The 22,681-nt window shown below is 44.8% G+C and overlaps 1 protein-coding gene across 1 annotated transcript in view; it reads left to right on the forward strand.

Annotated features, from left to right (window-relative positions):
- Positions 1–22,681, forward strand: part of plekhh1 (pleckstrin homology domain containing, family H (with MyTH4 domain) member 1) — a 61,036-nt gene that overhangs the window by 35,825 nt on the left and 2,530 nt on the right. The window contains exons 10-29 of the mRNA XM_083791158.1: positions 682–764; positions 1,938–2,085; positions 2,610–2,746; positions 4,502–4,612; positions 5,295–5,381; positions 5,851–6,009; positions 8,457–8,537; positions 9,244–9,423; positions 11,347–11,458; positions 13,038–13,150; positions 15,979–16,155; positions 17,794–17,891; positions 18,476–18,653; positions 18,962–19,117; positions 19,454–19,551; positions 19,732–19,873; positions 20,171–20,310; positions 20,627–20,756; positions 21,136–21,219; positions 22,269–22,415. Coding sequence (XP_083647284.1) covers positions 682–764; positions 1,938–2,085; positions 2,610–2,746; positions 4,502–4,612; positions 5,295–5,381; positions 5,851–6,009; positions 8,457–8,537; positions 9,244–9,423; positions 11,347–11,458; positions 13,038–13,150; positions 15,979–16,155; positions 17,794–17,891; positions 18,476–18,653; positions 18,962–19,117; positions 19,454–19,551; positions 19,732–19,873; positions 20,171–20,310; positions 20,627–20,756; positions 21,136–21,219; positions 22,269–22,415 — 2,561 coding nt within the window. The remainder of the gene's footprint in view (positions 1–681; positions 765–1,937; positions 2,086–2,609; positions 2,747–4,501; positions 4,613–5,294; positions 5,382–5,850; positions 6,010–8,456; positions 8,538–9,243; positions 9,424–11,346; positions 11,459–13,037; positions 13,151–15,978; positions 16,156–17,793; positions 17,892–18,475; positions 18,654–18,961; positions 19,118–19,453; positions 19,552–19,731; positions 19,874–20,170; positions 20,311–20,626; positions 20,757–21,135; positions 21,220–22,268; positions 22,416–22,681) is intronic.

Below are 22,681 nucleotides of genomic sequence, written 5' to 3' on the forward strand. Positions count from 1 at the left end.
CAATGCGTAATTGCCCCTCAACTTCTCTGCGCGTCCAAAACATAAATGCACGCCTCTCATTGAAAATGAATTACTAGGCGCGTCAGTCGCTCCCCGTCTGAACAGGCCTTCATGCTGAAGAGGTGGGTGGTGAGTGTACAGGTAGTTGGTCAGATCTGTCATTGCTGCCTTTGATGTCACTTCCTTTTTTACCTGAGGCGTTCGCGCACCTGTGCAGGTGCAAGCCCTTCGCCGGGAGGCTTTTAAGAGCTCCCTTTAAAGACGCAGAGGGAGAACAGAGGGGGGAGTGTTGTGGTGGATGTGAGGGAGGGAAATCCTGCTTTTTAATCAGCTGTGATGAAAAGAGCATGGACCAGGGTGTAATTACATTTCACCGTGTTTTTTAACACTTTGAGATTTGACAGCATTCAGAACCCTGCGTTTACCGAGTGCCTGGTATATATCTCATCGACTGCCAAATGGGCTGTTTTGGATGACTTCATAGGTTGCTGTCAGATAAATTCCCTCCCTTAGTTTCTCCTTTGAGTGCTCTTGGCATATTTTGTGCTCTGACCAGATTGAACAGATAGTCTGAAATGAACACAAGTTGCTTGTGGTTGACATCGCTTTTTCAACAGTTTGTTGTTCTGGAATCGGCACACCTGTTATAGTAATTACAGTAAAGTGTTGTCTCTGTTTCAGGGTCCCAGTATCCAGCAGCAGGTCCATTTACCCACATGATCTACAAGAACATCAATGTGCCTGTGTATACTACACTGAAGGGGGTAAGGGGATAAGAACATCAATGTGCCTGTGTATACTACACTGAAGGGGGTAAGGGGATAAGAACATCAATGTGCCTGTGTATACTACACTGAAGGGGGTAAGGGGAGAAAGAACATCAATGTGCCTGTGTATACTACACTGAAGGGGGTAAGGGGATAAAGAACATCAATGTGCCTGTGTATACTACACTGAAGGGGGTAAGGGGATAAAGAACATCAATGTGCCTGTGTATACTACACTGAAGGGGGTAAGGGGATAAGAACATCAATGTGCCTGTGTATACTACACTGAAGGGGGTAAGGGGATAAAGAACATCAATGTGCCTGTGTATACTACACTGAAGGGGGTAAGGGGAGAAAGAACATCAATGTGCCTGTGTATACTACACTGAAGGGGGTAAGGGGATAAAGAACATCAATGTGCCTGTGTATACTACACTGAAGGGGGTAAGGGGAGAAAGAACATCAATGTGCCTGTGTATACTACACTGAAGGGGGTAAGGGGAGAAAGAACATCAATGTGCCTGTGTATACTACACTGAAGGGGGTAAGGGGAGAAAGAACAGAAAAACAGGGTTTATACTTTATAGGTACAATGTGAGGACGAGTCAGTATTTTGTTAGTTTCTTGCGTTGAATCTGTTCTTAAACTTGAGCCAACTTGATCTTTTGCCTTAGCCAATGGTCCATCCACACCAAGTCTACTATAATTAATATATACGGACACAGTGATTTTATGGTTGTGGACAATTGCTGGTCCAACCAAATTCCTTTTCAGCACAAATGATTTCCAGGTCATCAGCGACAAACACGCCAAGATTGAAGTCAATTGGATGGACGCTGCCCACCTGTTTCTGCAATTTATAGATGGATAACTGATAAATTATTAAGTGGATGGCAGAGTTCACACCACAACTATAACAACGACCGTAGTGAATGATATAGTTGGTGTGTTGACTTCCCTTAACCACTTCAACCCCTATGTAGCTCACCCAGGACTCTATACTAGTTGCTTCACTCCAAATTCATTCTCTTTGCCGAAAACAGCTGATCTACAAGCTCACAACTCAACGCAAACACGAAGCGCTGTGAGCTTGTAGATCTGTGTTGAGTGTCGCCCAAGAATAGTGAGGGCATGTGGTTAATGCTTACCTCCCGTGTTTGTGTGTAATAGAAAGCCACTCAGATCAGCAGTGTTCCTCTGCCTGATGATGACTCTGGGTCAGAGGATGACAGCAGTTCTCTGGCCAGCTTACGCACCTCCATGCTTAGCCCAGACAGAAAGGGCAGCATCCCAGGGAGTCCTCGTGCGGTCAAGAGAGGTGAGGGATTTGATCAACGTCACTGGTACTTAAAGGACAACGTTAAAGCCATTTCTTTATTATTATTTACTCTAGTCCTACTAGATCCCAGGAAATTACATCTGGCCAGGATTTACGGAATGTGAAGGGGGTTACTAGGGGGATTCCATACTGTGTGTCGTATATGTCAAATTCCCTATCAATGATGTCACTGGTGGACGGGTTTCTGAAACTGACCACATCCCTCCCATGAGACACAGAACAAATCTGGGCTTGTGGTATTTTATCATGAACATTAGTGAGCAACAATTATATGAAGATATAGGTTGAAAAGTGGTGAAGTGGTCCTTGATCTGTAGGCTGCCCCAAAGAGATGATTATGTTTTGGTTGAAAAGGTCAAATGTAAAAGAGACAATCAAGAGACATAGAACAAGAGATGAATTGGTGCGTGTATAGTTTGCACTCCTAGCTGTATGTTTCATATTGTTTGATCTCTTTAAATACGTTCCGCTCCCTGGTTCCCTGGTCCTCTGCTGTCCTACAGGTGTGTCCATGTCCTCCATCAGCTCAGAGAGTGACTACGCCATTCCACCAGATGCCTACTCTCTGGACAGTGACTATTCAGAGCCTGAACACAAAGTCCAGCGCACCTCTGCTTACTCCTGCGAGAGCACTGGACCTGTGAGTGTCAAGATAACAATATGATGCAGCTTGTAGTTAGGCTCTTTTAACTGGTATTCATTTTTATTATTATTATTATATATTTTTTAAAGGAACGGTTTTGGTCATACAAGGTTTCCACCTGACAGCAATATATGGTTGCTGGATACGATGACGAAGTTGTACTTTGTAGCATAGACTGCTGCTGCTATATTATTATCACAACATGAAGTTATACAGTACCATGATGTCGACGAGGCTTACAGGTCTTTAAATAAATACGCTTTGAAACTAATTAGAAATTCTATTCTGGTGCCCTCGCAGGGGGCAGTACTGCAACGCTCTATACTCCATCACCACAACCTACTGTTTTGGATCTACTTGTATGTGCTACAATGTAACATCTGCCCTATTGGTAGCAGAGCATGTGAGCGGAGCGGAGCGGCTGATAATTCCGCTCTTCGCTCTCGACGGCTTTTGTTACGCTCGTCTCCGCGCTCACGTTCATCTCCCCCCACGCCGCTCTACGCTCGCTCCGCGCTCACTTCAAAATCCACCCGCTCCGCTCCTCGCTCCTCTCACGCTCGCGCTCACATGCTCTGTTGTAGCCCATCGTCATGTGTCCAAATCCAAAAGAACAGATATGTAAACTGTCGACACACCATGAGCGGTGCATTGGTGATTTGTATGTCTATTCTCATGGACAGTCCGTGAAGCAGATTACGTGTATGGGGCTGGGCTTGAGTCTGAGAGCAGGCCCGGCGCCAGGATGAAATGACTGAGGGAAATTGAGATTTTTGAGGGGGCACAAAGGTAAAGAGGTTGATTTAAGGGCGCAAACATCCCCTTTACCCCCCCGTGGTGCCGGGCCTGCTTGAGAGACAATGATTGATGTAAACTGCTAGCCAAGCTTGCACAGTGCCGTGCCGTGTGCACTGAGCGGCTCGGAGCGGAGGACAGTTCTCGCTCCGGAAGTCAATCTGACCCATTTAAAAACCCACTCCGCGCTCACGTCAAAATCCCCTCGCTCCGCTCCGCTCACATGCTCTGATTGGTCGTACCTAAAAGTCATCACCAAACCAAAATAAATGTATTGCTCATTTTATATTCATAACAAATATTTGTATTCAATTCATGAGTTCAGTCAGACAATAAAGATTAACCAATATTTATTGCAGAATGAGTAACAAGTGTGCATATGATATTTGACTTGGCGTTCGGCTCTGCTGGATTTCTCCCTGCTCGGCACGATTAAGCAACAACAGAAAACATAAGAGCAGGGAGATAGATATACAATAACCCCCCCATGGGGAGCATAAATAGCAGAGCCCACCGGTGGTGCTGGGGTGGAGGTGGGAGAAAACATCACATACAACCGGGAACCATGAGCAGAGGAAGGCAGAAAGAGCATGGAGTCTAGTGAGCTTAAGTAGCCTGCCCAATTGGTCAGCTGACTGCCGCATCGGCGAATGACGTGTGAGACTTGCACACACTTATACGGCCACATAGTAATGCAGCATGTTATAGAATGAGCCTTTGAGCATGGCAAGAACCCCCTTTGAGGTTGACTGACTGAACTGACTCCGCGTGCTGCGTTTGACTGAAATGGATGCCGTGTGAATATGGTCAATGGTTTCCACAGAATGAGATAATATTAAAGATGATTGAAACTCAAATGAACAGCTAACCTAAACGCATGACAGTCTGAGCCATCAGATTGTCATGCTTTGCGGTCAGTTGTGTTGAATCAGGTTCTCTTACTGTGTGTATATGTAGGAGATGTTGGAGAAATCTGGTTACCTGCTGAAGATGGGCAGTCAAGTCAAGGCCTGGAAACGACGCTGGTTCATCTTGAGGAATGGCGAAATACTCTACTACAAATCTCCTGTGAGTCTGCCTCTCTCACTCGCTCTAGACGATACTTGGGTGGTGGTGGTGGTGGGGAAGAACTCGTATCCAAGCAACCTCAAAAGTGAAACAGAACCTCCTCAGTCAACAGTGGTTTCAGTAGGGCCATTCAATGTGAAGACACATTTACATAACTGTGACATCATCCATGCTGTTTCAATTTCATGCTTGTGCACAACGTCCCGTGCAACCTCCCGATGCATCCAGTGGTGGAGGCCACAGCTTCGTCATTTTGACGGAGGATGAACCACATGCAAGGATGGGCTGATTCCACAGACCACTGCAAAACCTTTAGTGAATTAGCTAATTGTGTGCGTGCCTCCCTATGTGTAATGTATGTGGTAGCAGCTAACACTGTGTGTGTGTGTGTGTGTGTGTGTGTGTGTGTGTTCACTGAGAATAGCAGATCTACAAGCTTGTAAACTAGTCACTCTGAGACTAGTTTACCTTTTAGTTAGCGCTAACAGTGGCAAACATTTGTAAATATGGCATGCATAAAATTGCCGTCCTAAAGTGTTGATGTCCTCACATATTATAATGTGTGTGTGTGTGTGTGTGTGTGTGTGTGTGTGTGTGTGTGTGTGTGTGTGTGTGTGTGTGTGTGTGTGTGTGTGTGTGTGTGTGTGTGTGCGTGCGTGCACATGGATGTGTGTTTCTTCAGAGTGACGTAATCAGGAAGCCTCAGGGCCAGATGGAGCTGAACTCGTCGTGCCGTATCGCGCGTGGAGAAGGAGCGCAGACATTCCAGGTGAATGTGCACACATCTGAAACTGGCACATCCATTAGTACCAGTTAGATTCAACTATTATGATTGAACAATCACTTAACTGCATTAAGGACACACACCCAGACAAGCACACAAGCACACACACGCGCACGCACGCACGGACTCACGCACGCACACAGCCACAGACTCACAGACACGCGCACACACACACAATGAACACAACAAGTAGAGACACATACGGCGCGCACACATGCACACACTGAATCCCCTTCCTAAAGCAGTGTGCTGGGCTTTGCATTCCAGAGAAGCGGCTTAAGATGACATCAGGTACAGCATGGCTGTGGAATGTTTTCCCGGCTTTGTTGGAAACTGATTCTCATCTTCTCTCTGACGTGATGATGATGCTATCTCACTCTGCTTTTGCGTTGCGTTTTTTCCCCAAATGTCTTCTTATCTTCCCCTGTTATTTTTTTCTCGTTAATTTCATCAGCTGATTACAGAGAAGAAGACCTTCTACCTGACAGCCGACTCCCCCAACATCCTGGAGGAGTGGATCCGCGTTCTGCAGAACATTCTCAAAGTCCAGGCCAGCGGCCCCGTCACCGTGGAGACCTCCGCCAAGCCCACCGTGAGAGGCTGGCTGACTAAGGTCAGGGGTTCAGAGGTCACTGGGTCAGGGTCGTAGTCAGCATGAAGTTGAAGATTCTCACAGTTCTTGTGGTCGTGTCTCTCGCCGAAAATCTGCTCTTTTCGGCAAGTGACACAGTCGTACTGTACAACAATGTATAAATGAGGCTCAATATGAATGAGCTGTGCATTGTATACAGTAGTATGCTATTTAGATAGTAATTCATATTGTATATATTTTGTAATTTTGTACCTTTTCGTAAATCCTGGGGTTCTCAACGTTTTTGGCTGGGGACCCCCGGAAATGCTTTGGCCATGTCTCGTGACCCCCGCCCCCCTCCCCACCCCCAATACAAATTGAAGGCTACAATAACCTTAATAATAGAGACAATACATCATAATAAATACTGAAACCAGATATAATCATTAAGGAAAGTTTATGCATGTACATGTGTACTATGTAAACTCTTAAAAAAACTCAGTTTTTGGCTATAGGTGTCCCAGCCTTCATCCAATCAGGATAGAGAGGGGCCTTCCGCCAATCATGATGGAGCGGGGGTGGGCCTTGGTGTGCGTGCTGTTGGCCTGTTGCGTGTCCCTAAACTGTAGTGCGTGCATTCACTGAATGCTCCTTTAAGGAAAGGAAGAGGAAAATTGTCAGATATTCAAATATTTCTGATAAGAGTAGGGTGAAAATATAGAAGACTCATGATGCATAAAAAGAGGAAACCAACGTTTCCTTCAGGGAATTAAGTGAAATAGAGTGAACATATATATATCATGTACATATCGTTGCTGTCGTGTGGAAAACTCATATGTCCCAAACTGTTACTAAAGTTAGAATGTGGAGATGGGAGGTTTCTGCGATGATATACAAGCAGTTCAGATGTAGCAAAAGAAAAGTAGTCCTGTGTGGAAGGACAGTTACGGGCTTACAGCGCATTACAGTATGGTATAACATTGTTTAATGCAATCAGATAGGACTTTTCTGTTTGGGTATGTAAACTATGTATGGGCTGTCAAGGCCAGAAAGTGGTTTTTTGACACTCAGTAGGCGTTCCTGCATAACGTCCAGGTATAATGATGATGTCACGTGCATACCCTCTATAGAGGGCGATATTTATACACCATATTCAAATGAGAGAGGTCTGTGAGGTCTATATTTATACACCCTATTCAAATGAGAGAGGTCTGTGAGGTCTATTCAAATGAGAGAGGTCTGTGAGGTCGAAGCCAGATTCTCGGACAGCCTCATTCGGGACACGGCTATTGTGGCAGAACCGTTGGAATGTCAAATCCTCAGTGTTGTTAACCGCTCGAACCCGAGCGTACCTTTTCTGCGCACCATTCTACTCCATCGTGTGAGTTGTCTTCGCCGAGGTCTGTCTGCCCATTAGCTAGGGCTGAAATTGATGCTCAGACGGACCCATTGACATCAGAGGAGTGTGGTTGACAAGTCTCTGACAGATGACTGACAGCCCCTGGCTGGCTAGTGATTGATCCCTCCCTTCCGCCCCATTAGCTTTGATCTACAGGCTATGACGTGATGAGAATGAAAGGGTAGCCAATCTCGTGCGGCCTCGCGCCACACACTTAACCTCAGTGACCCGTAGTTAGCTGATGAACAGCTGGCTTTGTGTTGCAGGCCTCCTCCGGTGACATCATTGCCTCACTCGGATTTCTAAGCCCTGCTTGAAAACATTCCATCTAAGATGAATGATTATCTTCACCATCCCAGGTTCGAAATGGATTTTCGGCATGCAGGTGAATCAACTGGCAGGAATCAGCTGTTGCTTGATTCACGTTTCTCAGCTCAGTTGAAAAGTTTGAAGTAGCTTGAAGTTACTGGAGTAGGAGCTCTAAACGTTCTGCACACCCAGCTGTAGAGTCCCAGGAGGACACCTACATGTCAGACCGGGACCTTTCCTGACTTACAACATCTGTCCTGTCCGGCTACAATAGTAGTCTACAGACTACAATAGACTTGAGTCACTGTAGTCAGGCGATAGTCTTGACATTGAGTGGCCGTATAGAAGAGTGGATAGAGTGACCATCTGGAAAGGAAGGTTGCCAGTTCGACCCCTCTGCCCACCAGACAATATTGAAGTGTCCCTGAGCAAGGCACTTGCCCATAACAACTCCCCCTGTGCCCTCATCTACCCATCTGAGTCACCTGATCTGCTGGCTGAATAAAGAAAATAATGTCCCCTCCCTGGGGACCAGTAAATAATACTATACCCTTTCCCTTTCCTTTGTCTCTCACATGCTCAGTTCAGAGTTATGCGACAACATTGGCAGGGATAGATATATTCTTCTTTGTAGTAGAATATTTAAAGAATAAAATAAATGTCTTTGTTGGATGAATTGCAATTTCAACAGATCACATTTCAAACTAACTCACATGAAAATAGATTCATGCCAATTCTATTGCCAATTCTATTAACACCAATTCTCTCTCTACACTTTCAGGTCAAACATGGACACTCCAAGCTGGTGTGGTGCTCTCTGGTTGGAAAAGTGTTCTATTACTATCGCAACCAGGATGACAAGGTTGGTATTCAAAAACAGTTTTAGAACTTGTTTTCACAGCATTGCAGTTGGATTCCCTCCTTTTTAATGTTTAACTTATGTAAGAACTACCAGCTGACTGATTGTGATTTGTTTTTGTTTTTCTAACAGCAATTCATTTCTAATGGAACGTTAGTCACGTTACACATTAAAATCCTCTGTGATAATTTATCCATTTGGAACTCTGAGCTAACCTATATACTTAGTTGAACCCCAGCTTCTATACTAGGTCAGTTACTTTTTTCGCCTAAACACATCTCTTTGGGAAAAATAGCTGATTTTGCCCTCAGAATAGATGACTTTTCTTGTAACCACTGCCGCTCTGACTTCTGGTGCGAAATCCACTCAAAACAACATAATAGAAAACAAAGGTGATGGATCGCACACAGTGCCAAGAGTAACCTTAATTATCTTTATTTTCTACATCATAGACAGATGTTTCGGCTATCCCACCCACTGATGAAGGTTGAAGTCTTTGATGTAGAAAATAAAGATAATTGAAGATTACTCTTGCCACTGTGTGCGATCCATCACCTTTGTTTTCTATGATGACCTCAGAATAGGGACACTAAGGTTAAAGTGGGTAAATTAATCCTGAGGATTTGACGGTATACCCATGATCTCCATGTCTTCTTCCATGTTGTCTTGTGTTTCTGATGACATGCTGGTGCATTGTTCTGATCATCAGCTCCCTCTGGGCCAGCTGCGAGTGCGAGAGGCCTCCGTGGAAGAGGTGGACCGCTCCTGTGATTCAGACGAGGACTACGAAGCCGGGAGCCGAGGTTTCCTGTCGTCTCACTGCACGCTGGTGGTCCAGCCCCGAGAGCAAAGCCCCACCTACCTGCTCATTGGCACCAAGCAGGAGAAGGTACGAGAGCAAAGCCCCACCTACCTGCTCATTGGCACCAAGCAGGAGAAGGTACGAGAGCAAAGCCCCACCTACCTGCTCATTGGCACCAAGCAGGAGAAGGTACGAGAGCAAAGCCCCACCTACCTGCTCATTGGCACCAAGCAGGAGAAGGTATGAGAGCAAAGCCCCACCTACCTGCTCATTGGCACCAAGCAGGAGAAGGTACGAGAGCAAAGCCCCACCTACCTGCTCATTGGCACCAAGCAGGAGAAGGTACGAGAGCAAAGCCCCACCTACCTGCTCATTGGCACCAAGCAGGAGAAGGTACGAGAGCAAAGCCCCACCTACCTGCTCATTGGCACCAAGCAGGAGAAGGTACGAGAGCAAAGCCCCACCTACCTGCTCATTGGCACCAAGCAGGAGAAGGTATGAGAGCAAAGCCCCACCTACCTGCTCATTGGCACCAAGCAGGAGAAGGTATGAGAGCAAAGCCCCACCTACCTGCTCATTGGCACCAAGCAGGAGAAGGTATGAGAGCAAAGCCCCACCTACCTGCTCATTGGCACCAAGCAGGAGAAGGTATGAGAGCAAAGCCCCACCTACCTGCTCATTGGCACCAAGCAGGAGAAGGTATGAGAGCAAAGCCCCACCTACCTGCTCATTGGCACCAAGCAGGAGAAGGTACCAGATAAGGCCAGTGTTGGAAAACATTCTCACATTTTTCCTCAAATAAAAGTATCAATACAGCAATGTATATATACACTGTTTACAAGTAGAAGTCCTGTGTTCAAAAATGTCTTGAATAAAAGTACAAAAGTATTGATATCAAAATATATTTAAAATACCAAAAGTAAAAGTACTCATTATGCAGAATGTCCCATTTCGCAAGTTTTCAAATCTATAAAATGTATAGAAAATAGCAGATCTACAAACTCACAATTCGACACATTGTGAGCTTGTACATTTTCGAATGCCCAAAATGTATATAGAACTGAAGTAACTGACGTTTTCAAATAATTGTAGCGGAGTAAAAGTACATTATTTGTCTCAGAGATGCTGTGGAGTAGAAGTAAAAGTATAGAAAATTGGAAATACTCCAGTAAAGTAAAAGTACCTCAAAATGGTATTTAAGTACTTTACTTCAGTGCAGTTACTTTCTCCCATTGGATAAGGCCTGTTAGCTCAGCTGTATGTATGAGAGTATTACATCAGAGCAAAATGGTGGCCTTGTGAATGTCCAGTGATGCAAAAGTTGCACTGTTGCATGTTTAGAAACCGTAATGTTTCTTGAATTTCCCCCCAATTAAAGTATAATCTAAGATTCTTTTATCTTCCACTGACCTTTTTGTAATTCATTAAACTTTTATCATTTAATTTTGTAATTTCCCCATTATGTACCTGAATTATCTTGGTCGCTGAAAGAATTGTATCCCCTGCAGGGATCAATACAGTGCAATCTAGACTAGTATATAAAGACTATGCATGTGAATGAAAAGGCAGGTTTCTATGTCCACTTCAACCGCATGAAATTCCAAAAATACCATTTCAGCATGCAATTATCTCAAACTTTTGTTCCCTGCTTTTGTTCAACTGAAAACGTGACATGTCGGATCATCCTCACAGTGATATGCCATTACTGTGTGCCTGTCCAAAATGAGAAAATCATAATCCAGAAATCTAAATTTAAATCCCTTCTCATCCCAGTTGTATAGTCTGAATTCGCCGTCATCCTCCAACATTTTTTCTTTTTCCGTAACAGTCCATCCTGCTCATTTAGTTTTGACTTACATTCTACCATGATCTGTTCTCTGTGCCAGGACACGTGGCTGTACCACCTGACAGTGACTTACATTCTACCATGATCTGTTCTCTGTGCCAGGACACGTGGCTGTACCACCTGACAGTGACTTACATTCTACCATGATCTGTTCTCTGTGCCAGGACACGTGGCTGTACCACCTGACCGTGGCAGCTGGCAGCGGTGCCAACTTCAAGGTGGGAACAGAGTCTGAGCAGCTCATTGGTAAACTCCTGGATGCGGAAGGAGAACCAGGTGAGACATCCCTTACCCTATAACCCAAATTTCACAAAGTGCACATTTGCTACAGCTGTCCATTGCGCTTGTATGCACCTGCATGAGAGTACGGTAAATATATCTACAATATTGGGTGAATACATGAATGAATAACATACCATTACATCGTTGATCTCTGGTTTCCACTGGGAAAATGCGAAAGAGAGCTGCATCCCTCTCTCTCTCATCCACAACCGATGAGAGAGAGGGGATAGTTACTGTGGGTATAACCGACCCACACAGACGCCTCACTACCACTTGGGCTCTGCTTTCAAGTGTGAATGCTTAACACAGGGTTTAGTGTAAGCTGAGGGTTAATGAGTATGAGTATGAAATGAGGTTATGCTAGCCCTTGGCTTTCTGTTGCCTACTGTTTAGCTTAGCCGTGGGTGAAGAAATGAAAGTGTGAAAATCCTTCTATTATCCCACGATTATTTTGTAACCCATTATTTTCACTGTCTATGTAATCTTCGGCGCTAAACTCCCTCTGCCAACCTGGGGAGAGCAATGGACTGACCTCATGCTTCCTTCTATGCATGATGAGTCGTAATGACTGTAGGTCGCATTTATTGTGACCGTAGGTCATTTACTATGAAAAACTGCATCTCCCGTCCGTCCGTCCGTCCGTCCGTTAGTTAGTCACCCACGCCTCCATATGGTCACGCCTCATGACATCACGTCCCCATATATGGTCATACCTCGTGACATCTTAAACCCTTAGATCTCCATATATGGAGCTGACCTGTTCTGACATTCCATGTGTTGATCTACCCCACCCGTCCTTCCTGTTCTGACATTCCATGTATTGATCTGACCTCAACAAACCCTGTACACTGACTACATTCAAGACACGCTCCATATATGGCCAGTACAGAATTCATTCCATGTGTTGATCTGACCCCCCATGCCAAAGCGCCAGCGCTCACCCAGCAGTCTGCCGTCCCCCAGGCGGAATGGCGGATGCATGCACGCAAAGTCGCTTCTCGCCCTCAGGGCGTCTTACTGGTGATAATAACTGAGGCATTTGAATCTTTTATTAATGACATCTTTTTTATGAATGTTGTTAAAGCAAAAGCTTTGTCAATAACGTTTCATTAAATATAATAAAAAGATATGTTTGAGAAATCAAATTCAACCCAATAGATTGAGCCTTAGGAAAGTATCTGTGGGAGAGGACCAATATTTAGTCAGCAGATGTTACATGTTATTTTATCCAGGCCCACTGAACGCCTTAATCTAGACTGCAGACAGTGTTTATGACTGTCTGTGTCAATGATTGTCAGCTGTTGGGTCACTACTGTTTTGAAACTCAATACTGTGTGTGTGTGTGTGTGTGTGTGTGTGTGTGTGTGTGTGTGTGTGTGTGTGTGTGTGTGTGTGTGTGTGTGTGTGTGTGTGTGTGTGTGTGTGTGTGTGTGTGTGTGTGTGTGTGTGTGTGTGTGTGTGTGTGTGTGTGTGTGTGTGTGTGTGTGTGTGTGTGTGTGTGTGTGTGTGTGTGTGTGTGTGTGTGTGTGTGTGTGCGCGCGTGTGCGTGTGCGTGTCTTCTACTCATTTCCAGACTCTGCGCTGTGGAAGAGTGAGGCCTTATGTTTCAGTAAGGAGGGTCTCAGATCCCCTCTCACCACTCTGCCATCTGAAGCTCTGCAGACCGAGGCTCTCAAACTCTTCAAGGTCTGTCTGTCTCTGCTACGCTTACAATTTAGGCATTTAGCAGACGCTCTTGTCTGGAGCGACTTAACAATAAGCACGGTAATCACATGCATCTAATGGAGAGACAGTGTATTGCCTCAGTTATTATCATTACATATTCTCTCACATTGTGGTCAAGAAAAAACAAGCAACAGAAATGACCAAGGGCAGGTTTCTCCTGCCACGTCTCTCTCTCTCTCTCTCTCTCTCTCTCTCTCTCTCTCTCTCTCTCTCTCTCTCTCTCTCTCTCTCTCTCTCTCTCTCTCTCTCCCTCTCTCACATACACACTCACTCTCTAGACTTCTCCTTTTGTCCCTCTCTCAACTTGTCCCGGCTCTATTGTACTTGCTTTCCCATTCTACTTTCCATCATCATCCATTCCCCCGCCTCCTCTTCTCCCCGCAACCCCATTTCAGTCCCCTTCATCAGTTGGAGAAGCCATTGTCCATCGTTGCCCAGGCGGTCCTCACTGTATGGCTGTATGCCCCTTCCCTGTCTCTCCCCTCATACTCTTGGATACGCTCCATGCTCTCTCTCTCTCTCTCTCTCTCTCGCTCTCTCTCTGAGGCCTGTGTGACAGATCAAAGCACCAGAGACAGGGGCCTCCATCTCATTAAAAGTGTGGAAGAGAGATAATGGCCTTGATTATCTGTTCTGATTGAGGCTAACCGCTCCTCTGGTTTACCGCTGTGTGTTTAAAGAGCTGGGAGAGCAGGGCTCCCCTAGTTTAGTTCTGTTACTGTTTAGTTTAGTTTCAGAATGATAAAATAAAATGAAGGCAATAAATCTAAACGGAATGATGAGAGATACTATACAGGTAAGTATACTCTAATGTACTGTAAATTAAAATATATGGGAGAATGTGTTACATTAACATATTTGTGTAACGGCAAATAGAAAAATACGGAAATAATAAGTAAGTGTAGAAGACAGGAGAGGTATTTTATCAACGAATGTATGGATAGATGAAAACGTTCAACGCTGTGTGTTATTCTGTGGAAGCATGAGGAGAGAGATCATGGCAAAAGGAGAAGAGCAGGAAGTCGGAGGCGAAGAAGGGACCTTGATCTTGCGGGGAGTGGAAATATCCTGTTCCTCTTTGTAATGGCTGTGGTGGCCACACATAATGCACCCACCCCGTAACACCCACTCACTCCCCTGTGCCCTATTCATGCTCCAGAGAGCTCTCCACTACAGCAGGGACCTGGTTTCACTCTGTGGGATGGCAAGATGAATGGAGCGCTTCTCCCTTTGACCACCCAACCTTAAAAACATTCCCATACGATACGCGCACAAAAGGAAATGAGAAAAGAAGAAAGAGGAAAGAAAACATAGAACTGACACTTCTTTCAACTCTAACCCCGTTTTCAGAACGTTGAAGGGTATACACTTTTTTTTGTCCTTTGTGAAGTATTCATGAATTTGACGGGACCGATGAGAATGATGAAACGGGTCCTTTGTTTGCAGCCATCTCGCGGCATTAAAAGACAGCGGTCACTTCAAAGAATAATCAAGTTGGAGAATTGTCCATCCTCATCTTACAATGAGAAACTGCTCCTACTGCATACTTTGACAGTGTGATAAATGTATTTTTATGGCATGGTTTGGATTTCCTAGACAAGTTTGCATTACAACTGTGTGTGTTAGTGCCTCCACCTGGTGGTAGCTCTGATTAATTACACTGCCACTGTATGTTTTAAGCTTTAAGTTTGTTTAAATAGAACACCTGTTGCAAGAGTAGAATTAGCTCATGCTCCAGTTTACATTATAAGCAACCAAAAGTGAAATATTGTGAATATTTTTGAAACATTTTAACAACACAAATCTTGTATGGGGGTCCCTGGCACAAAATAATCTCAAATGGAGTTACAAATACAAATTCATTAATCTGGGGGTCCTTGACATGAAACATTAAGAAGGAAGACAAAATATGCAACTACACTGTAGGAACAAGCCCCCAATAAAACGCAACCACCAAAATGTACAAGCGTCAAGGAACTTTACAGAAGTTCAGCCTGAAGTGTGAGACTTTTTCTTAGTTTTATAGTTATTACATGCGCAAGCAGAGCGCGCAAGTACTGCGATTGGCTGAGTATGTATGTATGTATGTATGTCGGGGCGCACCTCACTTCAATCCCAATACGATAATGATTGAAACAGATTTGGTTACGTCACCATCAACAGCCAATAAGGGACCACCATTCTTGGTGACGTAACTAAGGTACGTTTCAAGGTTGGTATAAGGTCAATAACGGGTCTAAAGGATTTAGAATAGCAGAGAGCTCCAGGACTCAGAGCAGCAGTCTTACCCAGGCATCAGCAGAGAGCTCCAGGACTCAGAGCAGCAGTCTTACCCAGGCATCAGCAGAGAGCTCCAGGACTCAGAGCAGCAGTCTTACCCAGGCATCAGCAGAGAGCTCCAGGACTCAGAGCAGCAGTCTTACCCAGGCATCAGCAGAGAGCTCCAGGACTCAGAGCAGCAGTCTTACCCAGGCATCAGCAGAGAGCTCCAGGACTCAGAGCAGCAGTCTTATATTACCCAGGCAACAGCAGAGAGAGCTTTACGACTCAGAGCAGCAGCAGTCGTTGTGGTGATGCCAGTGGTGAGCGCACCTCATGGTGCGCACAAGTAGGCCATACATGGGCTACGTGTGTGCAAGGAGCGAGTTGGCGAGAGAGAGTGCATTTCTAGTTGCACTCTGTGATCGGCACTTCGCCCCCTGGTGTGCGTTTCTTTTTCGTAGCACATAATGAATGATGAACAGATGAAGTCATTGTTATTGAGCTGTTTTTGACTATGTCCTCTGCAGTCCTGTCAACTGTTCATCAATGTGCTGGTGGAGTCCCCATCCATCGACTACCACACATCGCTGGCCCAGAATGCATTGCAAGTGTGCCTGACCCACCCAGAGCTGCAGAATGAGATGTACTGTCAGCTGATTAAACAGACCAACCAACGGACGCCTAACAATTACTCTCTCACACAGGTCAGACTGGTTTCAACCACGCACGCACACACGCACACACGCACACACACACACACACACACACACACACACACACACACACACACACACACACACACACACACACACACACACACACACACACACACACACACATATACTACTATAGGGCTCTGAGCCAGAGCATAGGACAAGCATTGCTTTGAAGAATGCGTGGGTACAAATGTGGAGGAATGCTAGTTGGGGTTGATTAAGGCCGATGTTGACCATTATTAGCCCTAGATGGCTAGAGGTGGAGAATGCAACGATCTTCTTGATAGAGCAGTTCAGCATTTTGCTTATGAGGTGGGCTCTAAGTTGAAAAATCCCTCCCATGTGAAGTGAGGGGCGCTCTTATCATCATACATCATCCATTCATTGTCAATGGGAATATATTCTTTGTGTAGGACAAAAATAGCATATGATGTCAATTCTCCATTCATTGTCAATGGGAATTTAATGTTCGTGTAAGAAGAAAATCTACACTATAGCTGAATATAGGAGGGGCTAGCGCCCCTCAAAGTATTGAGTTCCACATTTGTACTGTCTGTTCACAAAAATACCCCAAAATATTATATATATTTTTTCATACAAAATGTTGCGTGCCTAGTACCGATACGTCTGCATTTAGAAGTCCGATACGGACTCCTAAATGCAAGTTACTGTAGTTGCTAGAACAGCGGCGAGAATGGCCGCTAACAAATGCACTTTGTAAAACAATCCTGACTGCCCCAATATGAAGGACCACCCTAAAGACTCCTTGCATTGCTCCTGCAATGCAGTTTACTCTGTTAACACTGTTACTGTTACTCTGACCATGTATAGATGTAACCAAATGGACCCATAGAGTACATTAACACTGAGGATGACAAGTAAGACGCGCAAACGCGTGAAGCGAACGCAGCTCGTGTGTGTGTGGTTGTGTGTGTGTGTGTGTGTGTGTGTGTGTGTGCTACAGCTGCGCCCTGTGTGTGTGTGTGTGTGTGTGTGTGTGTGTGTGTGTGTGTGTGTGTGCTACAGCTGCGCCCTCTGGTGGCGGGCCGGTGGTGTAACAGCGTGACACACACACACACACACACACACACACACACACACACACACACAGACATTCAGCCCTTGCTGTCATAGTAAGTGGCTCACTGCGTTCGCAATTATACTGTGTACTACTACCCCAGTTGCCATATCATTTTTGGGGTCCTTGACATGAAATATTGAGCACCACTGATACAGAAACATAGGTATTTCAGAAAACTGTCAGAATTTAGTAGACATTTTTAAAATGTCGACGTCAGGACTAAACGGGTTAAGCTGATATTAGAACCTGAAAAGCGAGACAGCAACTCCATGTGTCTGAGAAAGAGTAGCTCCTTCATTCATGTATTGATGGGTTTTCCCTGTCTGGTGTTCTCTGTGTGCAGTGCTGGCAGCTGTTGTCTCTGTGTCTCTGTTGTCTTCATGTATTGATGGGTTTTCCCTGTCTGGTGTTCTCTGTGTGCAGTAGTTGTCTCTGTGTCTCTGTTGTCTCTGTGTCTCTGTTGTCTCTGTGTCTCTGTTGTCTCTGTGTCTCTGTTGTCTTCATGTATTGATGGGTTTTCCCTGTCTGGTGTTCTCTGTGTGCAGTGCTGGCAGCTGTTGTCTCTGTGCGTGGCTCTCTTCCTGCCCCAGCAGCACTTCCTGTGGTACTTGAGACAATACCTGCAGATAAATGCTGACCCAAGGTGAGCTGCTTCTTTATTCACTTCCTCTATTCCTAGAAGCTGTGCTGTACATGGGCATCACACTCTCACCATTAATAGCTCGATTCTCCTCATTAAAAATAAAAGCATGACGTTCCAGCCAGGATGCTGTCATCATCAGATAACAAAACAGACAAAGATGTGTGGTGATTGCCGATTGGCTGGTGCATATTGGAACCCCATGAACCAATAGTTTGGGGGTGGGCACATGAAGGGACTAGGGAGACAGAACAGCCATTAAGCATAGACTCATTTCGGAGTTATCCAACCTTACAGATAGTATGGCCTTTATCTTCCTTGTTTATGAAAGGCAATAAATATTCAACAAGCATTATACAGTACAGTATGTGCTGTTGTGATTGAAATGTAGGGTAAATCACTGTATAATTCTTTCTAAGAATTTGATAGCAATCTTTTTCAGGGTTGACTGATATACATTTGCTATAATACTCAGGATTTTACATTTATTTTATTGTGTGTGTGTGTGTGTGTGTGTGTGTGTGTGTGTGTGTGCGTGTGTGCGTGTGCGTGCGTGCGTGCGTGCGTGTGTGTGTGCGCACTTTTAGGAGTGAGGTTGGGAAGTTTGCAGTATACTGTCAGAGGTCAGTGGAGAGGACCGTACAGAATGGGGAGAGGGAGGCTAAGCCGTCTCGTATGGAGATTGTGTCCATCCTGCTCAGAAACCCATATCATCATTCCTTGCCCTTCAGTATCCCTGTTCACTTCATGAACAGCACTTACCAGGTAATACACACAGACGTACACAACCATTTACTTGACTTAATGGTACGCTAATCTGACACGCTTAAGGCCCTTGCACCCACAGTGAAATGCATTTTTTTTATTGGACAATCAGTTTTTAATGCATCCAGAAAAACACAGAAATCTGGGTTCAGTTGAAAACATTATGCACCGTTGCAGTAGCAATTCCAGAGTAGGTGTGCAATAGGTCATAGAGAACACCTTATCTCACTCATGTTGCATTTTCAACCTAATGACTTTCTGTATTGGCAGACAGGTGCAGGTGAACAGTGTCCTTTCTTCCATTGCAGGTGGTGGGGTTTGATGGCTCTACGACTGTGGAGGAGTTCCTCAACACTCTGAACCAGAGGGTGGGCATGAGGAAGCCTCAGCTGTCTGGGTTCGCTCTCTTCACCGACGACCCTTCTGGCAAAGACCCTGAGCACTGCCTGCAACCGTCTGCCAAGGTGAAACCTCTGCCCGGGCTCCGGACAGGGCCCCTGCCCAGTGTCCATATATGGAGCTGGCCTGTTCTGACATCAGAATGATGTCTGCATAGACTCCATATTTGAGCATGCCTGACAAAGAACTCCGTATATGGGTATAAAAGGGACAGACATAATATCTGGGTGGGGCATTCATTTCCAACTTGCATCGTTCCAAGTAGGCCAGTGCCCAACGGGCACCGCTCTAGTACTGTTAATTTGCACTTCCGTTTTTTGTCTGAAATATAAGATTTCATTTCAGATAACATTTTGAAGTGCACTGTCTCTGGATTCTGATTTCCTATTCCTTTTTGCTAGATCTGTGATGTCATTTCCAAGTGGGAGCAGGCCCTGAAAGAGTTGCACCCTGGGAAGTATGAGGGCACAAGAATTGTTCGTCTTACATACAAGAGCAGGTAGGATTTCTGCATTTGTATAAAATACAGAAGGTCCTGGCTTATTATTGCACATATGTATCACATAATTATTAATTATTATTATCTGTTTGATCGCTTGATTGATTGAATACTTTATTCTCCATTTCAGTCTCTGCTTCTGCTTAATACTGTGTGTTGTCAACCCATCTTTTCATGCAGGCTGTGTTTTCGGGCGCACGCAAAGGGAGAAACAGAACGAGAGCGCCTCCTGCTGGCTTACCAGGTGAACGATGAAGTCCACCAGGGACACTTCCCTGTGAACAAGGAGCTGGCTCTGGAGGTGGCTGCCCTCATGGCTCAGGTGGGGGAAAGGCATCTGATCTGGATACAAGCACAATGTTAATCAGTCAAATCAAATACATTTATTACAGTAGCTTCCACTGTTACAGTGCATGCGTGCGTGTGTGTGTGTGTGTGTGTGTGTGTGTGTGTGTGTGTGTGTGTGTGTGTGTGTGTGTGTGTGTGTGTGCGGCCGTGCCAGTGTGCGTGTGTTTCTGTTTTCTCTCATCGACAGACAGTGACATCTGTGTCCTGTGTAATTGACAGCGTTGCTCTGGACTTGAGATCAGCAAGTGTAATTTTCTTCCTCCATTCCCAGGTTGAACATGGTGATCTGGAGCGACCGGCGACCTCCTCTCCTGCTTCTCCTCAGCCTAAATCCCAGCTGGTTCTACTGCAGGTGCTAGAGCGCTTCTACCCCAAACGCTACAAACAGGACTGCTGTAATGAGCAGCTCAGGTAAAACACACTCACTGTCAGCATTGTTCACGTGTTGTGAGCTTGAGGATCTGCTATTTTCTCTGATGGTTGGTCCCCGGAATAGGGCGATTTGATTTTTTGATTGATTGAAATATTTATTAACAGTTTGCAGAATTACAGTACATTTCAAGCACAAACTCAATACAAAGACTGTTAACTGTGAGTGGACGACCCAATTAAGCATTACACTTGTTTACAACAGGGTCCACCATGTTCAATTCATCAAAGGGGTGAGGTTCATGTGATTAAAGACTCCACTATAAACAAAATATTTTGTGTTTTAACCCCATTTCAGGGACCTTACTGAACGCCTGGCCACTAAGTGGTCTGTGCTTCGTGGGTGCAGTGCATCGGAGTGTGTGAGAATATATCTAACTGTAGCTCGGAAGTGGCCTCTATTTGGCGCTAAACTCTTCAGTGCTAAGGTAAACGCTGAAATAGATCACTCCTAACCATTCAATGAATACACTCCTTTTGTCAAATATGCAAGACATGCCTTAATTGACTGGTTGCATGCTTGTCTATCATGCTGTAAAACAGGACTCGTGAGACATGATTGAAGCTTGCTAGCATGACTAACTTTCAACCTGGCTTCTCTATTTTGGGCATGTCATTAAAGGTGAATGTGGGTTTTCTTTATAGCGAATATATAACCTATCTACTAACTCACTCATGTGTTGGGAAGTAGCGTTTTGTGAGCTTGTGGGTCAGCTATCTTCGCTATTCGGCACACGCCAAAGTACAGTATATACTGTAGCCCGTAGGGCTCAAGTGGTTAACATTATTTGTGCTTCCTGTCCATAGCCGGTCCCACCCTCTCCTGTTGAACAGAGTCAGGTGTGGCTAGCTGTCAATGAGGATGGATTGTGTGTTCTGGACTACACCATGGTAAGTCTACAGCAGGGAAACAGTTTACATCAGTGGTTCCCAAACCTTTTAATTTCAAGGACCCCCATAACTCTGAGAGTGTACCACCAATGGAACCAAATGAACCTGTGGATACATTTGTAGTACACAATATGTCATTTAAAATAGTTCTAAATAAACTTTAACGATAACTGTAGCTGTGAACGTTTAGTTAGTTAGTTTGGAACACTTTCAGCGTGACTTTATGAACGATAGAAACACTGACAGCCAATCAAACCCACCTGAAGGACACCTGGGATGCAATCGGTCTCATGCTCACCCTTTGAATCACGTCAGTGAGTTATATTCTAAACGATTATTGATTAGTTATGGTTTTAGTTAACGCTATAGCTGATGTACTAGCTGGAAATATACCTCTCAGGCCATCATCATCTCTAATAATAAATAGTAATATTGGGTCCTCAATCAGGTCCATGACAGAAACGTTGCCTTTTAAGGTTTTCTCTATTGAGCAAATGAAGATGACAGGCTTCTGTTTAATATAAAAAAATAAAAATCCTCATGGATTCACAGGTTTAAAACTAAAGGTTTGGATTGCAGGCCAGGCCACAGCTGCAGAAGTTTGTTGACCTTCTGGTCTGGAATGATTTTTCTTCTGTGGTGTTTGGAAACACCAGAGCTCCACAGGAAAGCGAAAATGACCAATGACTGACTCAACGCCCTTGACCCCAAGGGACCTAGCAGTTCCAACATATAAATGTTAGCTAGAGCTCTGTAATTTTCGGCAGCTTGTGTTCCTTAATTTTCGTTTCTCGGTTTGGCCTCAGCCTCACTCATGTGCTCTCATGTAACGCTTATGGTAAAAGAGAAAGAAATTCACAATAAATCATTGGAAATTATGTTACGCTTCTTTGCACTCAATTTGTACCTTACACATACACACAAAAAGGACCACCAGAATAGTTTCCGACATGAATTACATGGTCTATTCTGGGTCGAGAGTAAAAACGGAACTATTCCACGTTTCATTTTTACTGTGTGTTTCACACTGAAAATCCTTTGTTTTTTAGCACACCCTGATCACTTACTCCTATCAGTCTGTCATTACCTTTGGTGGATGCCGCGAGGACTTCATGGTGGTCGTAAGCCAGCAGAGGGAGCCAGGAGTTGGGAAGAAGAGTGTGGAGAAGCTGGTGTTTGCAATGGCCAAACCTAAGGTAAGCTTTCCTGTTGTACATCTGGACAAATGTTCAGGCGGAGATTGATTTGTGGACAGTCTCCGACCTTCAAATGCTGAGCCAAGTTTCCCCTTTTCTGCAACGCTAGTCCAGGTCATTATTTATCACTTGGCTAGATGATCTAAGGCATTAACAACCGAGGCGTTAAGTAAACCATGGGTTGGTGAAATCAGTTCTCAAACTGCTGAAGTGTTATGAGGGTTTTCTAACTGGCGAAGGTAAGCAAGGGAAAAGCAAACTTGAAC

This window comes from Protomyctophum parallelum (assembly GCF_964188405.1).
Source record: "Protomyctophum parallelum genome assembly, chromosome: 20".
Taxonomy (NCBI): domain Eukaryota; kingdom Metazoa; phylum Chordata; class Actinopteri; order Myctophiformes; family Myctophidae; genus Protomyctophum; species Protomyctophum parallelum.